General features: G+C 42.9%; 1 protein-coding gene across 1 annotated transcript in view; it reads right to left on the bottom strand.

Annotated features, from left to right (window-relative positions):
- Positions 1-21,688, bottom strand: part of slc22a16 (solute carrier family 22 member 16) — a 36,358-nt gene extending 14,670 nt beyond the window's left edge. Inside the window, exons 1-4 of the mRNA XM_056294149.1 lie at positions 21,645-21,688; positions 20,688-21,164; positions 15,166-15,283; positions 313-868 (exon numbers count right to left, since the gene is read on the bottom strand). Of these exons, the coding sequence (XP_056150124.1) occupies positions 313-868; positions 15,166-15,283; positions 20,688-21,164; positions 21,645-21,688 (1,195 nt within the window). The remainder of the gene's footprint in view (positions 1-312; positions 869-15,165; positions 15,284-20,687; positions 21,165-21,644) is intronic.
- Positions 21,689-23,278: the final 1,590 nt, after the last annotated feature.

The following is a 23,278-nucleotide window of genomic DNA, read 5'->3' as shown; positions in this document are numbered from 1 at the left end:
ACTGCACACACTCCCAGAAATAGGCACGCATCAACGTGCACACAGACACATTCATGCAATTAGTATTTACAGCTCACAGATGCTGGGTCTCTGAAAAATCAAACAATGCATTCTGCATGAGTTGTCATCAATTGTTCATAACTTACTCTTTACTTCATAACCACCAGTTCAGGTAAACATATACACTCAAATGACCAAAGGAATTAGTGGAATATTAATGAATATAATTAAACTTTCCTCCCCTCATAAATAGACATATGCAATTATGGGGTCTCACAAATACACACATGCACACTATATCTGATGACCTACCAGCCAAGAAGAGGTTGATGTACTGGTTTCCTCCAAGGTTGACTGAGCCCAGGGAGAAGACGTAGTAGCCCAAGCTGCCAATAAACCAGATAGACCAAACAGTGCATGTCCGGCCCGCCATCCTCCAGCTACCAAACAGATCCAGGATAGACAGCTTCTTTTCAGATTGTGCCTGACACTCCTGGTCCTTCTCAAGCAAAGGTCCAGCACTCTTGTCTATTGGCTCCATGAGGTCTTCTGCTTTCAGGCTGGAATCAAGGCCGTTGATGCGGGCTATTGTGTCCAGAAGAACCTGGGTGTCCTTGGTGCGGCCCTTCGCCATAAGGTAGAAGGGCGTCTCGGGAAACTTCCAGCAGAAGAGCAGGAAGGGGGAGGTGCAGGTGGAGAGGATGATCTGGTAGATCCACCAGACGCGCACCAGATAGCCGGTCAGAGCCACCATCATTATGCCAAGTGCGAAGGCCGCATGCACGTGCATGGATGTCCACGTGCGCACCTTGATGCCAGTAAATTCTGTCACATAGACAAACACCACAACCAGATAGCCACTGGACACCTACCAGGGGAGGAGGAGAATGAAATAGAGAGAGGAAAGCAGGGGTGAGAGCAGATGAAGGAAGGAAATGGAGAGAAACAAAAAGAGATTAAAATGTTGATTGAAGTGGCAACAAACAGGTTCCATGGGCTGCAATGTAGTATGTAGATGTCGTTCGCTCATTTGTTGACCTCTGTTCCACCCACCCACCCGCACGCACGCGCACGTGCACACACACACATATATATATATTTATATATATATAGTTTTATTTTCCGGAAACCGTCAATGGTGTTGATAAAAGTGCTCAACTAATGAGGAGCAGAATGTCAATATAGATGTAGGAAAAAAACCTTTTAATACATATCGGTACAAGCTTGTTTCGTGTGTCGCGCACTCATCAGCTGCTAATGTGATTCAACAAAGAAAACACACAGTATATGTTGCCCTGCGTCACATCCCTAATTTCGGTGGGCAGGTTGTAACATTTGAACTGTTACAACCAATGGGGTCAGTTGTGTCCCAACACCACTTCACTATATGATATACATAAATTACCCCAATTGACATTACCTTATATTCTAAATGTATGCCATTTCAACAGTGCCCTGGTCATTTAAATGCTTTTTCAAAACAAGCTCCAGCTCCTTACCCCATTGATTGTAATGTTTTCTATTCCACCATTGGCTGCGGTGCATCGTAACTACCCCATTGGTTGTAATAGTTCAAATGTTTTGTCTTCTGATTGGTTGCTGTCTACCGAAATTAGGGACGTGATGCGGGGCAACGTAAACTGTGTTTTCTTTGTTGAATCACATTAGCAGCTGATGAGTGTGTGACGCACGAAACAAGCTTGTACTGCTGTGTATTACAAGTTTTTTTCCCTACGTCTATATATATATCTCAATATAGATATTCTGCTCCTTGTTAATTAAGCACTTTTATCCACACCATTGATGGTTTCTGGAAGAAGAAAAAAACGCTATACATACATACACACACACATATATATACATACATATATATAAAAATCCATCGATTCAAGTAAATTCTTTATGAGACAGTACAAGCCTGTTTCATGCCATCAGCTGTCAATAAAGTTACACGGGAAAGAACATATCGTTAACTGCCTCGTCATGCACATCATGTAAACAACTTCCAGTGGGGAAGGGAGAGGTGCGACATTCAAAAATAGAGACATATGTCTCTATTTTGCCATTGTCATTTCAACAGCACAATAGAGACATACGTCGGTCTAACAGAGGGAACATTCAAAAGGAGGTTTAATGCACACGTGTAGCTTTAGAAACAACCGTTTAAAGAATGTAACATCTTTAAGCAATTATAGTTGGTCATTGGTGGACAGAAACATTAATTATTCAACCACCTGGAGAATCCTCTCAAAGAACAGGGCATATTCAACCAGCGGTAAAATGTGCAATCTATATATAACTGAACAATATTTTATCATTTGCAAACCAGAAATGTCTACATTGAATAACAGGAGTGAATTGGCCAGCAGTTGTAGACAAAGATATAAGCACCTATTTTGTAATTATAAATAAATCATGCAAATAGACAAATACCATTAACCTTGTATGCAACCTAACCCCCCCCCCCCTTACTGGACAATTAGCAATCACGTGTTTTTGAATTTTTGAATGTAGACACCTCTCCCTTCCCCATTGGACATTGTGCACGTGATGTGCATGACGAGGCAGGTAACGATATGTTCTTTCCCGTGTAACTTTATTGACAGCTGATGATTGCTTATGGCATGAAACATGCTTGTACTGTCTCAAAGCATTTACTTGAATCACTGGATTATTTTGCTCCTTATTTGTGGAGCACTTTTCCTACCATTGAGTGTTTCTTTTAACAAAGTTTTATATATATAATATATATATCCATCCATTATCCAAATTGCTTATCCTGCTCTCAGGGTCGCGGGAATGCTAGAGCTTATCCCAGCAGTCACACACACACACATATATATATAATCCAGTGAGTCAAGTAAATTCTTTATGAGATGGTATCAAATCCGTTTTATTGGTATAGCCCAATATCACAAATTACAAATTTGTCTCAGTGGGCTTAACATCAACACAACATCCTGTCCTTATCCTGTTTCATGCCATAAGCAATCATCAGCTGTCAATAAAGCTACTCGAGGAAAGGACATACCATTTACTGCCTTGTCATGCACATCACATGCACAGTGTCCAATGAGGAAGGGTGAGGCGCAACATACAAAAATTCAAAAACGTGATCGCTAATGGTCCGGGGGGGGGGGGGTGTTGGTATTTGTCTATTGTCATTATTTATTTATAATTACAAAATAGGTGCTTATATCTATGTCTGCAACCGCTGGTCAATTCATTCCTTTCATATATATATATATACATCCATCCATCCACCCATCCATCCATTATCTGAACCGCTTATCCTGCTCTCAGGGTCATGGGGATGCAGGAGCCTATTCAAGCAGTCATTGGGCGGCAGGCGGGGAAACTCCCTGGACAGGCCGCCAGGCCATCACAGGGCTGACACACACACATTCATACCTAGGGACAATTTAGTATGGCCAGTTCACCTGACCTACATGTCTTTGGACTGTGGGAGGAAACTGGAGCCTCTGGAGGAAACCCACGCAGACACGGGAAGAATATGCAAGCTCCACACAGAGGATGACCCCCAAGGTTGGACTACCCTGGGGCTCGAACCCAGGACCTTCTTGCTGTGAGGAGACCGTGCTAACCACTGCGCCGCCCATATATAATAATAATAATACATTAAATTTATATAGCGCTTTTCTAACACTCAAAGTCGTGTATATATATACACTACCGTTCAAAAGTTTGGGGTCACATTGAAATGTCCATATTTTTGAAGGAAAAGCACTGTACTTTTCAATGAAGATAACTTTAAACTAGTCTTAACTTTAAAGAAATACACTCTATACATTGCTAATGTGGTAAATGACTATTCTAGCTGCAAATGTCTGGTTTTTGGTGCAATATCTACATAGGTGTATAGAGGCCCATTTCAAGCAACTATCACTCCAGTGTTCTAATGGTACAATGTGTTTGCTCATTGGCTCAGAAGGCTAATTGATGATTAGAAAACCCTTGTGCAATCATGTTCACACATCTGAAAACAGTTTAGCTCGTTACAGAAGCTACAAAACTGACCTTCCTTTGAGCAGATTGAGTTTCTGGAGCATCACATTTGTGGGGTCAATTAAACGCTCAAAATGGCCAGAAAAAGAGAACTTTCATCTGAAACTCGACAGTCTATTCTTGTTCTTAGAAATGAAGGCTATTCCATGCGAGAAATTGCTAAGAAATTGAAGATTTCCTACACCGGTGTGTACTACTCCCTTCAGAGGACAGCACAAACAGGCTCTAACCAGAGTAGAAAAAGAAGTGGGAGGCCGCGTTGCACAACTGAGCAAGAAGATAAGTACATTAGAGTCTCTAGTTTGAGAAACAGACGCCTCACAGGTCCCCAACTGGCATCTTCATTAAATAGTACCTGCAAAACACCAGTGTCAACATCTACAGTGAAGAGGCGGCTGCGGGATTCTGGGCTTCAGGGCAGAGTGGCAAAGAAAAAGCCATATCTGAGACTGACCAATAAAAGAAAAAGATTAAGATGGGCAAAAGAACACAGACATTGGACAGAGGAAGACTGGAAAAAAGTGTTGTGGACGGATGAATCCAAGTTTGAGGTGTTTGGATCACAAAGAAGAACGTTTGTGAGACGCAGAACAAATGAAAAGATGCTGGAAGAATGCCTGACGCCATCTGTTAAGCATGGTGGAGGTAATGTGATGGTCTGGGGTTGCTTTGGTGCTGGTAAGGTGGGAGATTTGTACAGGGTAAAAGGGATTCTGAATAAGGAAGGCTATCACTCCATTTTGCAACGCCATGCCATACCCAGTGGACAGCGCTTGATTGGAGCCAATTTCATCCTACAACAGGACAATGACCCTAAACACACCTCCAAATTGTGCAAGAACTATTTAGAGCAGAAGCAGGCAGCTGGTATTCTATCGGTAATGGAGTGGCCAGCGCAGTCACCAGATCTGAACCCCATTGAGCTGTTGTGGGAGCAGCTTGACCGTATGGTACGCAAGAAGTGCCCATCCAACCAATCCAACTTGTGGGAGCTGCTTCTGGAAGCGTGGGGTGCAATTTCTCCAGATTACCTCAACAAATTAACAGCTAGAATGCCAAAGGTCTGCAATGCTGTAATTGCTGCAAATGGAGGATTCTTTGACGAAAGCAAAGTTTGATGTAAAAAAAATCTTATTTCAAATACAAATCATTATTTCTAACCTTGTCAATGTCTTGACTCTATTTTCTATTCATTTCACAACATATGGTGGTGAATAAGTGTGACTTTTCATGGAAAACACAAAATTGTTTGGGTGACCCCAAACTTTTGAACGGTAGTGTATATATATATATATATATATACACACACACACACACACACACACACACACATATACTATATGGACAAAAGTATTGGGACACACCTCTTAATCATTGAATTGTTTCATTCAGACCCATTGCCACAGGTGTATAAAATCAAGCAGCTAGCCATGCAGTCTGCATTTACAAACATTTGTGAAAGAATGGGTCGTTCCGAAGAGCTCAGTGAATTCAAGCGTGTTACTGTCATAGAATGTCACCTTTGCAATAAGTCAATTCGTGAAATTTCTTCCCTGCAAGATATTCTAAGGTCAACTGTAAGTGGTATTATTGAAAAGTGGAAGCGTTTAGGAACAACAGCAACTCAGCCACGAAGTGGCAGACCACGTAAAGTCACACAGCGAGATCGAGTGCTGAGGCGCATAGTGGTAAAAAGTCGCCAACTCTCTGTTGACTCAATAACTGCAGAGTTCCAAACTTCCTCTGCCATTAACATCAGCACAAAAACTGCCCCGGGAGCTTCATGGAATGGGTTTCCATGGCCGAGCAGCTGCATGCAAGCCTTACATCACCAAGCACAATGCCAAGTGTTGGATGGAGTGGTGTAAAGCACGCTGCCACTGGACTCAGGAGCAGTGGAAATGTGTTCTGTGGAGTGACGAATCACGCTTCTCTGTCTGGCAGTCTGATGGACAAGTCTGGGTTTGGCGGATGCCAGGAGAACGTTACCTGCCTGACTGCATTGTGCCAACTGTAAAGCTTGGTGGAGGAGGGATAATGGTATAGGGTTGTTTTTCAGGGGCTGGGCTAGGCCACTTAGTTCCAGTGAAGGGAAATTGTAATGTTGTAATGGTTCAGCATACCAAGACTTTTTGGACAATTCTATGCTTCCAACTCTGTGGGAACAGTTTGGGGAGGGGCCCTTTTCTGTTCCAGCATGACTGTGCCCCAGTGCACAATGCAAGGTCGATTAAGACATGGTTGGGTGAGTTTGATGTAGAATAACTTGATTGGCCCGCACAGAGCCCTGACCTCAACCTCATCGAACACCTTTGGGATGAACTAGAACAGAGATTGCAAGCCAGGTCTTCTCATTCAACATCAGTGCCTGACCTCACAAATGCTCTTCTGGATGAATGGGCAAAAATTCCCACAGCCACACTCCAAAATCTTGTGGAAAGCCTTCCCAGAAGAGTGGAAGCTGTTATAGCTGCAAAGGGGGGGGGAGCAACTCCATATTAATACCTATGGATTTAGAATGGGATGTCATAAAAGCTCCTGTAGGTGTAATGGCCAGATGTCCCAATACTTTTGTCCATATAGTGGAAATAGCAAACTGTGGCTCTTAAGCCTTGGACCTCTGACTTGACAACCCCTTTCCTTGTCAGGAAAAAAAGCAAACTACCTCTTCTATAGTACTGCAAACGTTATCTATGAGAATTCCAGCTTTGAAATAAAAATAAGATGCTAGTCCAGCCTAGGCAATGCAATGAGTAAACAGTGTGGAGAGGGTGGGAGTTAAACAAAAAAAAAAAAAACAGCTACTTTCTAAAGCAAAATGCAATCCACCTTACAAATAATAGCATCATCACACAAGCTATGTGTGCACTTCAGTGAATTATGGTGACAACGGGCATGACAGCCACCCCCTCCTACCACACAAAACCAACAAAATTTCATGTAAGCCAACACATCATGACAGTGCACACACAGCTATTAATGACATACACTTCAGAACCATGGACAGTGAACAGCGATCATAGCATTTTGGAACGCACCACCATAAACAAGCAAGCCATCCAGCCATTATCTTAATCGCTTATCCTGCTCTCGGGATGCTGGCGCCGATTCCAGTAGTCATATTGTTAATAAGTAATATTATTACATTGGCATGACGGCCTATTAATTATATATGTTACGGTAAACTTGCATAATGACCACTGAGTTGATAAATTTACAGAACCGGTAATTCTGCATCATGACCGTTTTCCCAAATAAACCCAGTGGCAGCCAGAATAGATTCAGCTGGCATGGCAGCCTATTAGATTTTAAATAACTTACCAAATTAAGCTCTGGTGTAGGTCTTCCTTTGCCAATTAACTCCAACTTTTGATTGAAAGTTAAAGTGTAACTTCTCCCCCAGGTCTGAGCCTAACTCTACTCACTGCGTTGTCTTCTTTCAGCTTGTTCCCTGTTTCTCAGGGGTCACCACAGCGATTTTATAGTCTCCATTGGTACCCTGTGAGGGCACAGCACCAATGGCGGCCGTTGTTAACCCTGGCCTCGACCGATCTGGTATGGTCTTGTCAATCCGCATACTGATTTGGCAAAATTTAAATCGGATACCCTTCCTGACACAACCACTAACCCTATGGATGGGGGCACAGGTAAAGTGCTGGATGCCATCCCAGTATTCATGGACTTGAGCCCATGCCTGTCACTAAATATTTTTGAAAAATGCTAAAAAGTGGGCAAGGTGCTGAAGAGGGGGGCAGGATGGGGATGGATGTGTGAGGGTGGAGTAGCCGGGGAGATCTTCGAGAAGGGCCCGGCGCGCATCCAGAGTCACCGCCGCATACTGCTGTGGTCCCCTCCACCAGCCCGCCTTCCGGCACAGCTTCAGACACCACCTCGTGAAGACGGAAGGAGGAGGTGGGTCACCCACCCTGATTAGAGGGTGTTAAAATTCTTTTTTTTTCTTCTTTCAACTAGTTGATTCTAGGTCAGCATTGGCCTTTCAAGGTTCAGGGCCGATTTAAAACAGTAGATGGCGTGATGAGCCATTTTCAACCAATGAAATGCCAATTTTTATGTATTTGGTAAGAAATGTCAATATTAACACCAGCATTGATGTGTTTATCACCGTACAGTCACATCATTTAGTTTACTGCTCAAAAAACATTAAGTGTTAAGTACCTCTTTAATCACAAACGGCATGGATAATAAATTCACAGATGTCCTCCTCAATAGCGGTAAAGTTACTCATAGCTTCCATTGTGAACCAACAGGCTATCTAGCTAGCTAGTTTATCGGCATTTTTTTCCCTCGCTAGCTTGTCATTCGCGTCCCCCCGCAGCGGGCAAAACTTGTCGTAAGGCTACGGTCACACATGAATGAATGCAGGCAAATGACCCATCGCCTGCAAAGGCGAAATTTGTATTTTGTCGTGCTGAATGTGGGCAGTGCAAGATGTGACTCACACAGAAATCAGTCTGCTGGTTTGTAGTCTGTTTGAGTAGTTGTGTTTGTCGGTCACACAAGAGTGGTTGTTGGTTTTACGACAGGAAAATGTAAATTTAATCCTTCATATTCCAACACAAACTGAATAGGCAGGTTTGAAGGATTTATTTCCTCAGAAAAAAAATTGTTTAGATGTTGATCGTCAAATTATGAATTCATAAAATAAGAACCAATGACTTTAAATATTATTTTATAGAATATCTTGGGCTCTCGTGTGTTTGTGTGTGTGTATACATGTACATAGAGCTAGATAGATAGATATGACTATTATTTGACCCAAAGTTAAGCAGCTTCAGTCATCAGTCTCTCTGTTTTATGTCAAACTTTGTAGACTAACACGTCTGAACAAAATCAGTTTTGACTCAAACCAACTATTTTTGATACAAGCTTAGCATACTGTTTGTATCTGAGGTCAGTAAACCGTATGACGCTGCTTTATAAATGTACCAAGTGAAACTGCTCATGTCTATCTGCAAGGCACACAGCGGCTCTCTGAAGCAACACAGTAATGTGAAGAAACATAGTCATGTGAATTTATGTAAACTCAATTGATCCAGGCTGACCAGCAGAAATGGCCTTCAATAACACATTGCTGTTAGGAGAGCCCATAAGTTCTTGAATACTGTGAACAGCTGTGTGCGCCCATGTGTACCATACTTGAGCTCACGCCTGCTTTAGAGCCAAAGCACGAGGCTGACTAGTTTAGCAGTTTGGCAACTAACAAGAAATCTTAAAGAAAGCCCACACGGTTAAGGTTAAGCATGTGTGCACAGGCTGCATATGTAGATGTGTGTGTGTGTGTCAGTCAGGGCACAGTAAGTGAGTTAACTGGCTGTGAAAAGCAACAGCTGTAGGTCCAATAGGATAGGGAGACGTGGGTATGTGTGTGGAAGAGGGACAGAGCGAGATCACAAAGTTTGATGTAGGCCCTCTTTGACTACAAACTTATTAGATTGTGGCCTCATAACTGTTATGACTCTTGTACATAAATTCATAACTTGTATTTATGTTTTCTCTGTGCACAAACAAAATACAAATATGAACACATATATAAACAGAAATGAACACACACCCAAGAAATCCAATAATCATATTTTAGCCATCTGACTTGGTTGTAAGACAATAGCTAATCCACAAACATCCATATCAGGAATACTTTTGTAGCTGTTCATTTTAGTGGTTACTCTCTGGTCGGACTTTTCCAGGAAAAAAGATAGGCCTGTCGTTTTATATCTTCACCAACAGATAGTACAGTATCAATGGCTGAAACCCACATTCAACTATGCATTACTTTTTTGGTGGTAGAGAAGGTATGGATGTAGCAGCACTGGCAATTCCATTTCAAATGAATCTCTGGGATTTAGAGTTGTCAAACACCACTGCAAACAACACTGTGTCCACAGTGGTCAGTAAATAAAACAAAAACTATCGTCTTCCAGATTACAGTTTTAATAGACACTATAAATTTGACAGTGCCATTTGTGTATTATTAGCATTGCTACTTATGCTAAAATGTTAACTGCACTGGCTCCTGGTTGCTGCCCACATAGGCTCAAAACCTTGCTGTTGCTCTTCCTTGAACCTGGCAGTTCAAACAACAGCAACAACTTACCCACAAAACCCTTATCAACATGTACACACCTGCTGACCTCTTTGTTCGATCTCCGCAATACTATCTTCTATGCCCACTTTAAAAGGGACAAGGTCTAGGTCCAGAATTATTTTTCCTTTTTTGTCTTTATTTGTTTATTTTCTCCTTTATCTTTCTTGTCTTATGAAAACTCTAAGCCATATCACATGAGTGTATGTTCTTAGTCTGTTAATGATGGTGTTTGTGTATACTTGCATGTATCATGAATGAGTGTTCTTGATGTGTGTGTTTGTGTGTGTCTTGTGACTATAACTGATTCTTGTACTTGTATAACATGGGTGTTTATGGGATGCGTTGTTGTTGGGTGCTGTGCTGTGTCTCTGTCTCTTGCTATGTCAGGAATTGTTGATTTAGACATACAAATTGTGCATACCGCATTGCTGTAATTGTTTACTGTAGTATGCTGTCTGGAACATGCCACTTTTCAAGCCCTTGGAGGGTTTTTAGGCAATTCTCCTTTACATTCCTTTTCAAATTATGTATTGTATCTTTTTCTCTTTTTTTACATGTGTAAATAAAGAAACCAAACCAATTTTCCCTCACCTGGCCCCAAAATGGTTGAATGAACTCATAGCTTCCATCACAGCTGACTTTGTTCACGAAAAACTGGAAAACTTCACTTTTCAAGGCCTACTTTAAACCATAGATAGTCTCTAAGCATGACCGTTAAAACAATTTGTGGCTATGTCTAGCTAACTTGTAGTTCGAATCCCCTACTACTATTACTGGTGTCAATGTTGAACTTTATGACCTCCTACACATCTCACCTTAAGAAGGTGAGGAATCAAAGGATATGCGTGCTGGAGGGAAAATGGCACTCTCTTGAAAAGCTGCTAAAGAACAAATACTCTCAATCGGTGAACAGGGAATTAAAAATGGCTATGGTGGAGCTTAATGATCTGTTAAGGAGGCGAGCAGAGTTTATCAAGCAGCGTCAGAGCTATTGCCCGTTTTAATGGAAGCAAACTGAGTAGGCTACTAGCTCTTAAGCTAAAGCAGAGTGAATCCAGAGTGTCAATAGATATGATTCGATCACCCACGAAAGCACTTATATCTGACCCAAAAGAGATAAATGTGACATTTCATTCGTTCTACCAGGATTTATATTGACTCGTAATTTTGATATACGTAAATGTAACCATTTCCTGAACAATTTGAATCTTCCCACTCTAGATGAACAGGAAGTAGCAGACCTGGGTTGGCCCACATCCTTAACAGAACTGGAGGTTGCACTTAAAATAACTAAAAAGGGCAAATCGCCAGGCCCAGATGGCATACCACCAGAGTTGTTGTTACACTTCTGGGATCTCCTGAGACCAGTTTTACGTGAATCAATCCAATCTGCTATCAAAAAGGGCTCCTTTCATAAACACACGTACACGGATCTAATTTCTTTGATCCCAAAAAAGGGAAAGACCATACTGACTGTGCCAATTTCAGACCTGTATCTCTAATCGATTCAGACCAAGAAGTTATACCCTAAAGTGCTAGCATTATGCCTAGAGAGTTACATGGGTTAACTAATACATAAAGACCAGACTGGGGGCGTCTGGGTAGTGTAACGGTCTATTCCGTTGCCTGCCAACATTGGGATTGCCGGTTCAAATCCCCATGTTACCTCCGGCTTGGTCGGGCGTCCCTACAGACACAATTGGCCATGTCTGCGGGTGGGAAGCCAGATGTGGGTATGTGTCCTGGTCGCAGCAATAGCGCCTCCTCTGGTCGGTCGGGGCGCCTGTTCAGGGGGGAGGGGGAAATAGCGTGATCCTGCCACATGCTAAGTCCCCCTGGCGAAACTCCTCACTGTCAGGTGAAAAGAAGTGGCTGGTGACTCCACATGTATTGGAGGAGGCATGTGGTAGTCTGCAGCCCTCACCAGATCAGCAAAGGGGGTGGAGCAACAACCGGGACAACTCAGAAGAGCGGGGTAATTGGCCGGGTACAACTGGGGAGAAAAAGGGGGGGAAATCCCCCCCCCCCCAAAAAACCAGACTGGCTTCATGAAGGGACACCTTGCAGTAGACAACATCCGGAGATTAATGCATGTAAGACACGAAACACGACAACTAGACACCCCATGTGCTGTACTGTCACTTGATGCTGAGAAGGCCTTTGACAGGCTCAAGTGGTAGTACCTGTGGGCGGTTCTGGGGAAATTTGGACTGGGGAAAGACTTTATTGATATGAAACATGTTTTATACGCAAACCCTACAGCTAATGACCTACACTCCAGCCCCTTCCCCATTTTCCGTGGGACTCGGCAGGGGTGCAGCCTCTCGCCAACCGTCTCCATCCTCTCGCTAGAATTGCTAGCACAACACAACCAGATTGCTGCTCCTATTCAGATTAGATCCACGTCACATATATCGGCTTTTGCTGATGATGTACTTATTTATTTAACGGATATTAAAAACCTAATAGCCTTCCTACTATCTACTTTTGAAGAGTTCAAGAAGGTTGTCTGGCTACAAGATAAACCAGACAAAGTCAGCAGTATTGATGTTGAATGAAGCCGCGAAAATGGTGTCACTACCTGCTACATCCCTATTAAAACCGAGATCACGTACCTAGGTATACAGATTCAAACTTCCCTGCACAACTTAGTAAAATCAATTATGAAAATATTTTCAAAGAGGTCGAATGCAACATAGCCATGTGCACAAAATTACCTGCGTCTCTGCAAATAAGGGTTGCTTCCATTAAAATTAATGTACTGCCACGCATCAGTTTTGTGAGCATGATGATTCCATTCCCTCCTTCGGTGGGATACTGGAAAAAAGTTGACACATTGCTACGGAAATATATTTGGAATGGCAAGCATCCAAAAATCAAGCTTCCCCCCTTAAAGCAACCAAAACGTGAGGGGGGACTGGCCTTTCCAGACTTCCAGGTATATTATCAGTCTTTCCAGTTACGCTCACTCAGGACATGGTTTGATCACTCTTCTCCAGTTGCCTGGAAAGCCATCGAAGATATGCTGGTATCTCCTTATAAACTTGAAAATTTTTTCTTTTTCTGGCATAACCAATAATCAGTGTATGTTACGTTTTGGATCTATTATTTCGAACACAATCAGAAACTTTAGGACGGTTGGAAAATATCTGGGTGGTAACTGGAAACGGCACATGAACATCCCCCTGTGGCGAAACAGAAATATGTCAGGTAATAAGCCATTTGAATCAATAACATGGTCCTTGAAATGGGTAAACAATATAGGGGATATATTTGATTCGGGGGCTTTATTTGTTTTCAAGAATTGTGCTCCCTTTTTGATTTACCAAAGACATTTTTCTTTCTGTACCTCCAATTATGGACTGCACTTCATGCTTATGGAATTTCGTGGGGCACAGAACTGCAAATGCACCCAGTCGTGACCTGGGTGACAATGCCACACACCAGAGGGCTTGTGTCAGTCATATACTCACAGCTTCAACATCAATCACAGAAGGACCTACCTTTGACCAAGGCCTGGGCCAGAGACTTGGCTACTGACGATGAAGACATAAACTGGGAAAGGGTCCGAGAGAACATATTCCATGCATCCAAGAACCCCAACCATCTGTTGATTCACTTTAAGCTGTGTCAAAGGGCTTATTATTCACCACTCATGACATTCCATATGAAACAAACTACAAGCCCGAACTGTGACTGGTGCTCCCTCAATGTACCTGGAACATTTAAACACATGATATGGGATTGCCCAGAGGTCTATGACTTTTGGAGAAAAGTGGCATTAACTCTGATGTTATTGCAAGCTATGGCTCACAGGCCTAACTGCGGCCAAAAAACTTATAGTACAGTGATGGCTGCCCCCACATAAACTGTACACTATAAAATGGTTAGAATACTTTCAAGATGATGTCATGTTAGAACTGTCCATGGCCGGGGTAAACAGAGCTAAGGCTACCATGTTGGAACTGTGGAAAGGGGCAGCCTCTGTAATAGCTGAAGTTCTTGATAAACAGACCATAAGTTGTCCTAACAGGGTGAGTCTAAACCGAGTTGGGGGAGGGCAGGGGGGTAGACAGGAAGGTTGGTAAAACGCACAAGTATTATGTTCTGTTGATGTTCAATAAAAAACAATTTTTCACAAAAAAAGAAAGAAAGAAGGGGGCAGATAGTTCTGGAACAAGACAAGATTCTTCCATACCCAAAACACCAGTAGATAAACTAAATGGTGAGATCTCTGACTTTAAACACTTAAGAGACATCAGTCCTGCAGAGGACCCCCTGACTTGGTGGAGTCAACATGAGGGCACACCTGTCCATCCTGGCTCACTTTGCAAAACAGTATCTGTGTATTCCAGCATCAAGCTGTGCATCTGAATGTGTCTTTTAGGCGTTCCAGACTAAGTGGGGAAAATGTAGGCACCCTTGTTTTCTTGGCCAAAAATCTAAAAAAGGCAAAATGGCTGAGTAACAAATAAAAACAGCCAGCCACCCTAGGACTACGGTTTAGGCTGAGTAGTGACAGAATACTATTTAAGCAAGTTATGCTGCTATATTAGCTGAGTTATTAATGTTCTTACTTTTGTCATAGATCTCATTGTGTTGAATGTAATTTTGTATTGTTTTAATATATACAAATCTGTTTTGAATTGTGACAAAGTTGTTCAGAATTAAGATAAAGTTGACGGTACTTTTCTTGACCGAGAAAAAAAAAGTTACACAGCCAATATTTAGGATAGGTTAGAGGTAACTCAACAGTTTGAAATTATGCTGCTATTGTAGTTAACCTGGATTATTGCCATTTTACAGTAAATGCCACTGCTTTATTTATTGTTCTCATTGTTCTAAAAGTTTGTGTTTTGACTTAAAACGTTGTCCAGATTTGAAATAAAGCACAATAATGATATCTGAGAGTGTTTCCCCCTTTAAAAAAAAAAGTAGCGAAATTCATGGCTTGGTAACAGTATCAGTATCGAAGCAAAAATGTTGGTATCGTGACAACACTAACACACACACACACACACACACACATTACCTACCATGGCCAGGAGGAAGCGCATCGCTACAAAGAAGTAGTAATTCCCAGTGAATGCCACACACACCCCAAACCCAAACTGGCACAAGCTGGTGATCATCAGAATCCTCACCCGGCCAACCCTGAGAGACAGCCAAGAAAGACTGGTAAATAGAAAGAAATACGCAATGCCAGACAAAGAGAAACACTCAAACGAACTGGTAAACAGATGGATAGACAGCAGAAGAACATCCATCCATTATTCAAACCGCTTATCCTGCTGTCAGGGTCAGAACAGACATATAAAACTACAGAGAAATAACATCTGAAGGTGTTTAGCCCATTGAACCAGGGATTGTCTATGTGTTGTTGCAGCTGTGTCACAACTTTTGAGACATCTGAGAATGAGGCCCTTCTGTAGTCTCCATCTCTGCATAACACTGTACTCCATGCAAGGCTAGAATAGTTTAACATTATGAGCACTGGCATGACATTGAAAAATTTCATCCAGTTGCCTGTTTTTACACAGAGGAGTGACTTAAAAATTAATACCAGTAACTGTAAATTCTGACTTAAATACATTGTTTCTATGGCCAGTGATGTGCTGGTCTACATCACTGCGCATTCCTGGCTGTCTTGCGTAGCATCATATAAGGATGAATTATTTTCTACTTCTGCTTTATCTAGCGCAGTGGTTCTCAACAGCGGGTTCGGGACCCAAAAGGTGGGAGAGAGCTGCCAGGGGGGCCTTGAGATAATAAGAAAATCAATGAAAGCTCCAATCACAAAACATCAAGACGTAAGTAACACTAAGCAAGCAATTAATATCATATGACATACAATAGCCTTTTTACTTTTGGTAGATGTCACATTCATGTTTGCTATGAATGGGGAAAAAGGAAATAAAGAAGGATCTGTAGCGTAGCGGTTTATTCCGTTGCCTACCAACACGGGGATCGGCAGTTCAAATCCCCATGTTACCTCCAGCTTGGTCGAGCGTCCCTACAGACACAATTGGCTGTGTGTGCGAGTGGGAAGCCAGCTGTGGGTGTGTGTCCTGGTTGCTGCACTAGCGCCTCCTCTAGTCAGTTGGGGGCGCCTGTTCGCAGGGAAGGGGGAACTAGGGGGAACAGCATGATCCTCCCACGCGCTACATCCCCCTGGCGAAACTCCTCACTGTCAGGTGAAAAGAAGCAGCTGGTGACTCCACATGAATCGGAGGAGGCATGTGGTAGTCTGCAGCCCTCCCCGGATCAGCAGAGGGGGTGGTACAGTGACCGGGACGGCTTGAGAGAGTGGGGTAATGGCCGGATACAATTGGGGAGAAAAAGGGGGCAAAAATCCCCCCCCCCCCCAAAAAAAAGGCTCTTTGCTTTATGAATATTTGAGGTTTACTACAGCAGCAAATACTATTTTTACTTCTATGCTTTTTTGGTGTTAAAATGGAATAAGCTTTTGTTAGTGCCTATAGGGTGGACTCAGGGCTTAAAATAGTCTCTAGACTTTACAGGAGACTTTAGGAGATTAAGATAGCAAGTACCGCCCCCATAAAACAAAAATGGGAAAGGGAAACTAACAGTTCCATTCCAGAGGAAGTTAGGACAAAATATTGTGAATCTCAATGGTGGACAGCAAGCTCAACCTCATGGAGAGTGTTTGGCTGGAAGAGTCTTAGTATATACACTACCGTTCAAAAGTTTGGGATCACCCAAACAATTTTGTGTTTTCCATGAAAAGTCACACGTATTCACCACCATATGTTGTGAAATGAATAGAAAATAGAGTCAAGACATTGACAAGGTTAGAAATAATGATTTGTATTTGAAATAAGATTTTTTTTACATCAAACTTTGCTTTCGTCAAAGAATCCTCCATTTGCAGCAATTACAGCATTGCAGACCTTTGGCATTCTAGCTGTTAATTTGTTGAGGTAATCTGGAGAAATTGCACCCCACGCTTCCAGAAGCAGCTCCCACAAGTTGGATTGGTTGGATGGGCACTTCTTTGAGCAGATTGAGTTTCTGGAGCATCACATTTGTGGGGTCAATTAAACGCTCAAAATGGCCAGAAAAAGAGAACTTTCATCTGAAACTCGACAGTCTATTCTTGTTCTTAGAAATGAAGGCTATTCCATGCGAGAAATTGCTAAGAAATTGAAGATTTCCTACACTGGTGTGTACTACTCCCTTCAGAGGACAGCACAAACAGGCTCTAACCAGAGTAGAAAAAGAAGTGGGAGGCCGCGTTGCACAACTGAGCAAGAAGATAAGTACATTAGAGTCTCTAGTTTGAGAAACAGACGCCTCACAGGTCCCCAACTGGCATCTTCATTAAATAGTACCTGTTAGAGCCTGTTTGTGCTGTCTTGACTCTATTTTCTATTCATTTCACAACATATGGTGGTGAATAAGTGTGACTTTTCATGGAAAACACGAAATTGTTTGGGTGATCCCAAACTTTTGAACGGTAGTGTATGTATTTTATCGCACCTGTTCAAACATCTCACCACTCAGGCTCTTCCAGCTGCTGGAGAAATTGTAGCTCCCAGGAAGCCAATCACTACCACTTGTTTTGGGCCTGCCCAAAAGTAAAAACCTTTTGGCGTAAGATTTATATAGAATTAGTGACTATATTTGGTACAAAAATGACTCTTAATTGGGATGAACTTATCTTTGGTCTATTACATGCAACACCTACAAACATTAATACAAATTACTTATTGGGAATATTGAGTGTAGCTGCTAGAAAAGAAATTATGGCTTAAGCCAGACACCCCATCTATAGAGGACTGGTATGATATAATTTATGACATTTTGTGATGGAAAGAATCACTTCCATGAGGCTTGAGGAAACCAAATTTGAGGAAATTTGGGAGAAGTGGAAATTGTATATTTCCTGAAAACGTCCTTCTAAACTTATTTATGTAAGTATGCTTTTTGTAAGTATGGTTTGTGTACTTTTTCTTTATTTTTTCCTTTATCTCGAAACACCCCATGTTCTAGTTTTGTGTTCTATAATTACGCTGTAAAATGTAGAAAAGATGGATCACTTTGTAAAAGTATCTAACTAAAGATGATTATGTAAAAATGCTGTTGGAATAAGCTCGCCTAATTGCATTGGAGTGTGTACTTCCGCTCACAATGATGACAGGCATATAGGTAGTTATGTTTTCTGTGAGGTCCCTTGAATATTTCCTTAGACACGGGGAGCCTTGAGGGGGGGGGGTTGAGAACCACGGTGAAAAGATGAAAAGCCAAACACATTTTTGGAAATTAGGCCACAGTATTAAAAAACAAATGATAGTGTATCATATCACAAACATTTGTTTCAAAAATTGATATAAGCATTGAGTTCATGAAGTCATTCTCTGATTCAATGACTCTGTCACGGTGTTTTACCATGGCTGTCACAATCAGGAGACTCCATTGAGTATATGTTTTGTAAGCAAAAGTTGTCCCCAGTCACCAAATGGTGAGTGATCTTGTCTGTCAGGCTTTGTGTCTGTCAAGTCCACACAAGCACATATGATAAGACGTAGCGGCACAAACTGAGCAAAAAGAGTTGCCTGGCTACCACTTCACCCTTGCCCTTAACTTTGTCTTACAGATTTACATTAATTGTATAATTTTTTTTTTAAACCCCCCCCCCTTCTCTCCCCAATTGCACCCGGCCAATTACCCCACTCTTCGAAGCTGTCCCGGTCGCTGCTCCACCCCTTCTGCCGATCCGGGGAGGGCTGCGGACTACCACATGCTCCTCTGATACATGTGGAGTCTCAAGCCGCTTCTTTTCACCTGACAGTGAGGAGTTTCGCCAGGGGGACGTAGCACATGAGAGGATCACGCTATTCCCCCCAGTTCCCCCTCCCCCCTGAACAGGCACCCTGACCCACCAGAGGAGGCGCTAGTGCAGCAACCAGGACACATACCCACATCCAGCTTCCCACCCGCAGACATGGCCAATTGTGTCTGTAGGGATGCCCGACCAAGCCGGAAGTAACACGGGGATTTAAACCGATGATCCATGTGTTGGCAGGCAATGGAATAGACCACTACCCTACCTGGACGCCCTAATTGTATAATTTCTAATTCTTTGTGTTGTCAAATATAAAAACACAACATAAGGGAATCCAACCAGCATTGCTGTACATCACTGTGCTTTATACAATCTTGGTAATTTATGAGCAAGTAGCAGTGAAGTTTGACCCTGAACTATCTGATCCTGAATCATAAGGCTGGACTCACTTAGGCTCCAGGCTAGGACTCTGATGGTTCCTATTTCAGACCACTGGCATTGGCTCAACATGTGGCCCCCAATTCGCCAGTTCAGTTGGTCTTTTCAAGCCATCGCGAGACTCTTTATGGTATGGCCTCATGAGTTTCTCTCTGTCTCTTGCCCTTGTGCCTCACCCTTGACCCTCACTTCTCCACTACTCTTCCAAGCCAAAATGGCTTCCGCTTTTTTAAACTTATGTCTCACTGCTTGCCCAATCCCCATGCTCTGTCTTTATACATTTCTAAGTCTTCGTCCCTTTCTAGGATGTGCTTGGATGATGAATCTCAATCATGCTTTCAACATTAGCTGCACTCTTAGCTCTATACTCACTCTCCCAGTTGGACAGACCGTGGTGGCGGTGGGGGGAGGTATCAAGTGTTTGCCATTGCATTAAAGCCAAGTGTATCAACTATTAGGTGTAACTGGTATTGCCCTTTCCATGGACAGCCCCACCTCAGGGAGGGTTGGCAGAGGTGGGTCAAGGGGAAATAAATGCAGCACAGGCTGACACAGTGGTTCCTACTGTTTGTAGAAAACCATTTTCCAGGACATTTCAAGGACTTTTTCCAAAACGTTAACTTGGATAATAGACAGCCGTTGCTCAGAGAAGGTTAAATTACTCAGCATTAACTATCTGTGTAAACTTCCAACAGTCTCTAAATTGACTGCATAACTTTTATCTGGTATGTGCGAAAGTTATCCACACACTGGAGGTATTGCCTCTGTGTTTAATTATGCAATGTTTTGACCAGTATGGTCTTTGTCTTGAACCTGTCGAAGACCATGCTGGTCAAAATGTTGCTTAATACAACATGGGAGGGCTTACTCCAATGTGCCGATAACTCTCATCTGCTATCCATTTGTTTATCCAGAACCAGGCCTACTAAGGTCTTGATGCACACTCGACTATTTTCATGTTACAACTTTTAGCTGGTCACTGAACATATCCCCATACTTAAAACACTGATGTGTAATCTCATAAATATATGGCTAAAAATGTGCAATCTCAGCTAAAAATTATGCCAAATATATGCCATCTCAGCAGGAAAAAACACAATTAAATTCTAAACTTTTCCATGGTTTCAATAATATTTCCAGGATGTTTGATCAGTTTTTTTCATTCACCAGATATATTCCATGCCTGGAAAACTAATCTATAAGTTTCCAGGTTCTCCAGGACGCATGAAAACCCTGTGATGGATACAGACTAAGCCGGCCAATAAGACCTGCACCTTTGGGAGTTAGTGGAAGGCGAAGTCCTCCTTCTCTTACCTGTCAGCTATGTCTCCAAACACCACTGCTCCAATCAGTACTCCCAGCATGAAGCTGGGCTGGCACAGCTTGGCAAGCCATTCTCTCTCACACACCAAGTCCCAGTCCGTGACAATGCTCTGGTATATTTCGCTGTGGTCGTAAACGAAGTTCCCATTGCAAGCTTTCACTGTTCTATTGCCATTGAACTGGTAGGTAAAATTTGTTGGCGCAATCCGCAAAGCATGCTGGCAACGGTTGAGCTCCCACTGGTCACCGTGTGCCGTCCTCACAACCACAGGACCACTCTCTGCTGTGAGAAATGGCAGGATATCTTCCAAAGATGATTCAGTAAGGTTACCGTATAGGACATCAGTGATGTTGGCAGGCACACCACAGACAAAGTTTGGGGTCTCCACGAGGAAAACAGAAGCCAGGTAGTGGATCCCACACGCTATAGCCTGGAAGACTGCAGCAAAATATAGACATGCTTGAAACCTGTGGGGAGGAAGTGGGAGGTTGGGGGGGGGGGTCAGTGTTACTAAAGCAGTGGGGTCAGGGGAAAAGGACAGGCAAATACAGACAGATGGCTGAATGTATCTGAACATTATTTTCTTCACAGAACTGAGTTTACTCGAATTTTAAACATACATAAGCCTAGTCGATATAGCGTACACATCACTGCCCAGTGGAAGAAGGGACGACACATAAGGTGTGTCTCCCCCCCCCCCCCCAAATCAGTTTTGGAAATACATTGAAGGGGGTGTGCTAATACACAGCTGGGCGGCCGGCAGTTGCTGCGTGTGGGTAATTTAAATGTTAAATAGTTGTTGTGTAACTGGCCCGGCTCAAGACTTTCGAGACAAGGTCAGTTTAGCGAAATTTGCGGTCGGAGTTTGCTCCAGTCACGGCGCTCAGGAGGCGCGGGTAACGCCGCCAGAATGGTGGAAAAGGGAAAATGTCGCTCGTTTGTTTTACCTTTTGAAGTGTCCAAGCTCGTCGAATATCTTCTCAACGGTCATGACGGTCCTGCCGGTGCGGTGGTGCGTCTAACGGGCGTCTGTCCCTCCGTCAGATAGCGGATTCTAAATGGGGGGGAGGAAGAGGAGGAGGGGCTCAGGAAGCGGAGGTAAATCTGACACCCACAAGTCAGATCAACTGTCGTGCTTCCACTCAACTTTCCGATACGTCTCGGCCGAATAATATTACGTACCGCACAAAACGAATCGAGATGAAACTGATAAACACGGTGTGTGTGTGTGTGTGACTCAAAGCCTGGACGTGACTTCCCTGCGCGTCCTGCGTCCACACCGAAGCCAGGACACGGGGCAAACCCGTCCGTCCATCCAGACCCGCTTCACGATGCGAGTGGGTTTTCCTCACGTTCACATGCAGCGCAGACTGAAGACCAAGGCCAAACGCGCGGGTGGGGAGTTTCAGCCACAGCCAACCACTTGATAAATGACCTGCGTTATTATCGATTATCGGCAAAAGAAAGGTTTGTTTTTGCTCCGCCCGCCCGCCCGCGGATCATCTGTTACTTCATTTTCCCGTATGATGTCACAATGAAGAAACAGCCAACTATTCTCATTTCATTTTTTTTTTACTTGGCAAATGTGTTGCCGTTGCAAATTGTCACATTTATTTTTATCGATAAAAAAAAAGGCTTATCCACCTCAGAAAGGGTCAAAACATCTAGGCGAATTTTGGCGATTTTATTTGATACTTGCCATTTCCCTCAAGCCTTTTTTTTAAAAAAAATTTCTTATTCGAAATGACAAAACCAATAAAACACTTACATTAAAAAGGTGGTTTATGTTGTCTTTGCTTTAGACTGAAGACATCTCAATCATGTGCATAGCTTTAAAAATGTGATTACAAGTCTTTGACGTTATGCTTGACTTGTTCAAACGCTGCCACTTCAGTCTACAGGTCTGTTATTTCTCTCATACACTGTGAAAACACTTTTGACACTTCCTTAATCGGAAGAGGCGCTGACGAGATATTAAAGCTTGCATCAGTTGGTCCCTCGGCCATCCTGTGGCCATCACATCAAGTATTCTCCTATTCAAAGCGTTAAGTGGGTTTTTGAGTGAAAAACAGGTATTAGGGGCTGGAAGGCAGAGCAAATAGAGTGGAGTGCATATGGGCCTATTAGCCTTGTAAAACGGATTCATGTTATCTACCACAGTTGAGCTTTAACAAGCACCATTTTTTGTCCTGCAGTGGACGGTGTACTATACTCTCTGCCAGTAAATAACTTCACTTTGTGCAAAACAAAAAATAAATAAATAACCGGAGTGACTAGTAACAACAGTAGTGTGGAGGATGAAAGAAAGGAGACAAGACCACTTCCCCTTTTGACCACACAGCCGTGGGGTCGTTTATTTCCTCCAACTCAAACTAAGTCAGTAGTTCATTCTGCTAAATCTCAGCCTCGTGTCTACCCACAATACCCTTTGCTAACCCCCGCCCACTGTCTTAAAGGGACCGTCTCTGGCCCGCATGGTGAATACGTAACCTGCAAGTAGGTCACTACACACGCCCCCCCCAGAATTCACCATGACAAAAAGAAAAAAAAAATCAACGTGGCGGGGGATGAATAATGTTGC

The sequence above is a fragment of the Lampris incognitus genome, chromosome 15 (genome assembly GCF_029633865.1).
Source record: "Lampris incognitus isolate fLamInc1 chromosome 15, fLamInc1.hap2, whole genome shotgun sequence".
Taxonomy (NCBI): Eukaryota; Metazoa; Chordata; class Actinopteri; order Lampriformes; family Lampridae; genus Lampris; species Lampris incognitus.
Note: the sequence above shows the minus strand (reverse complement) of the source record. Positions and strands in the feature narration are given on the sequence as shown.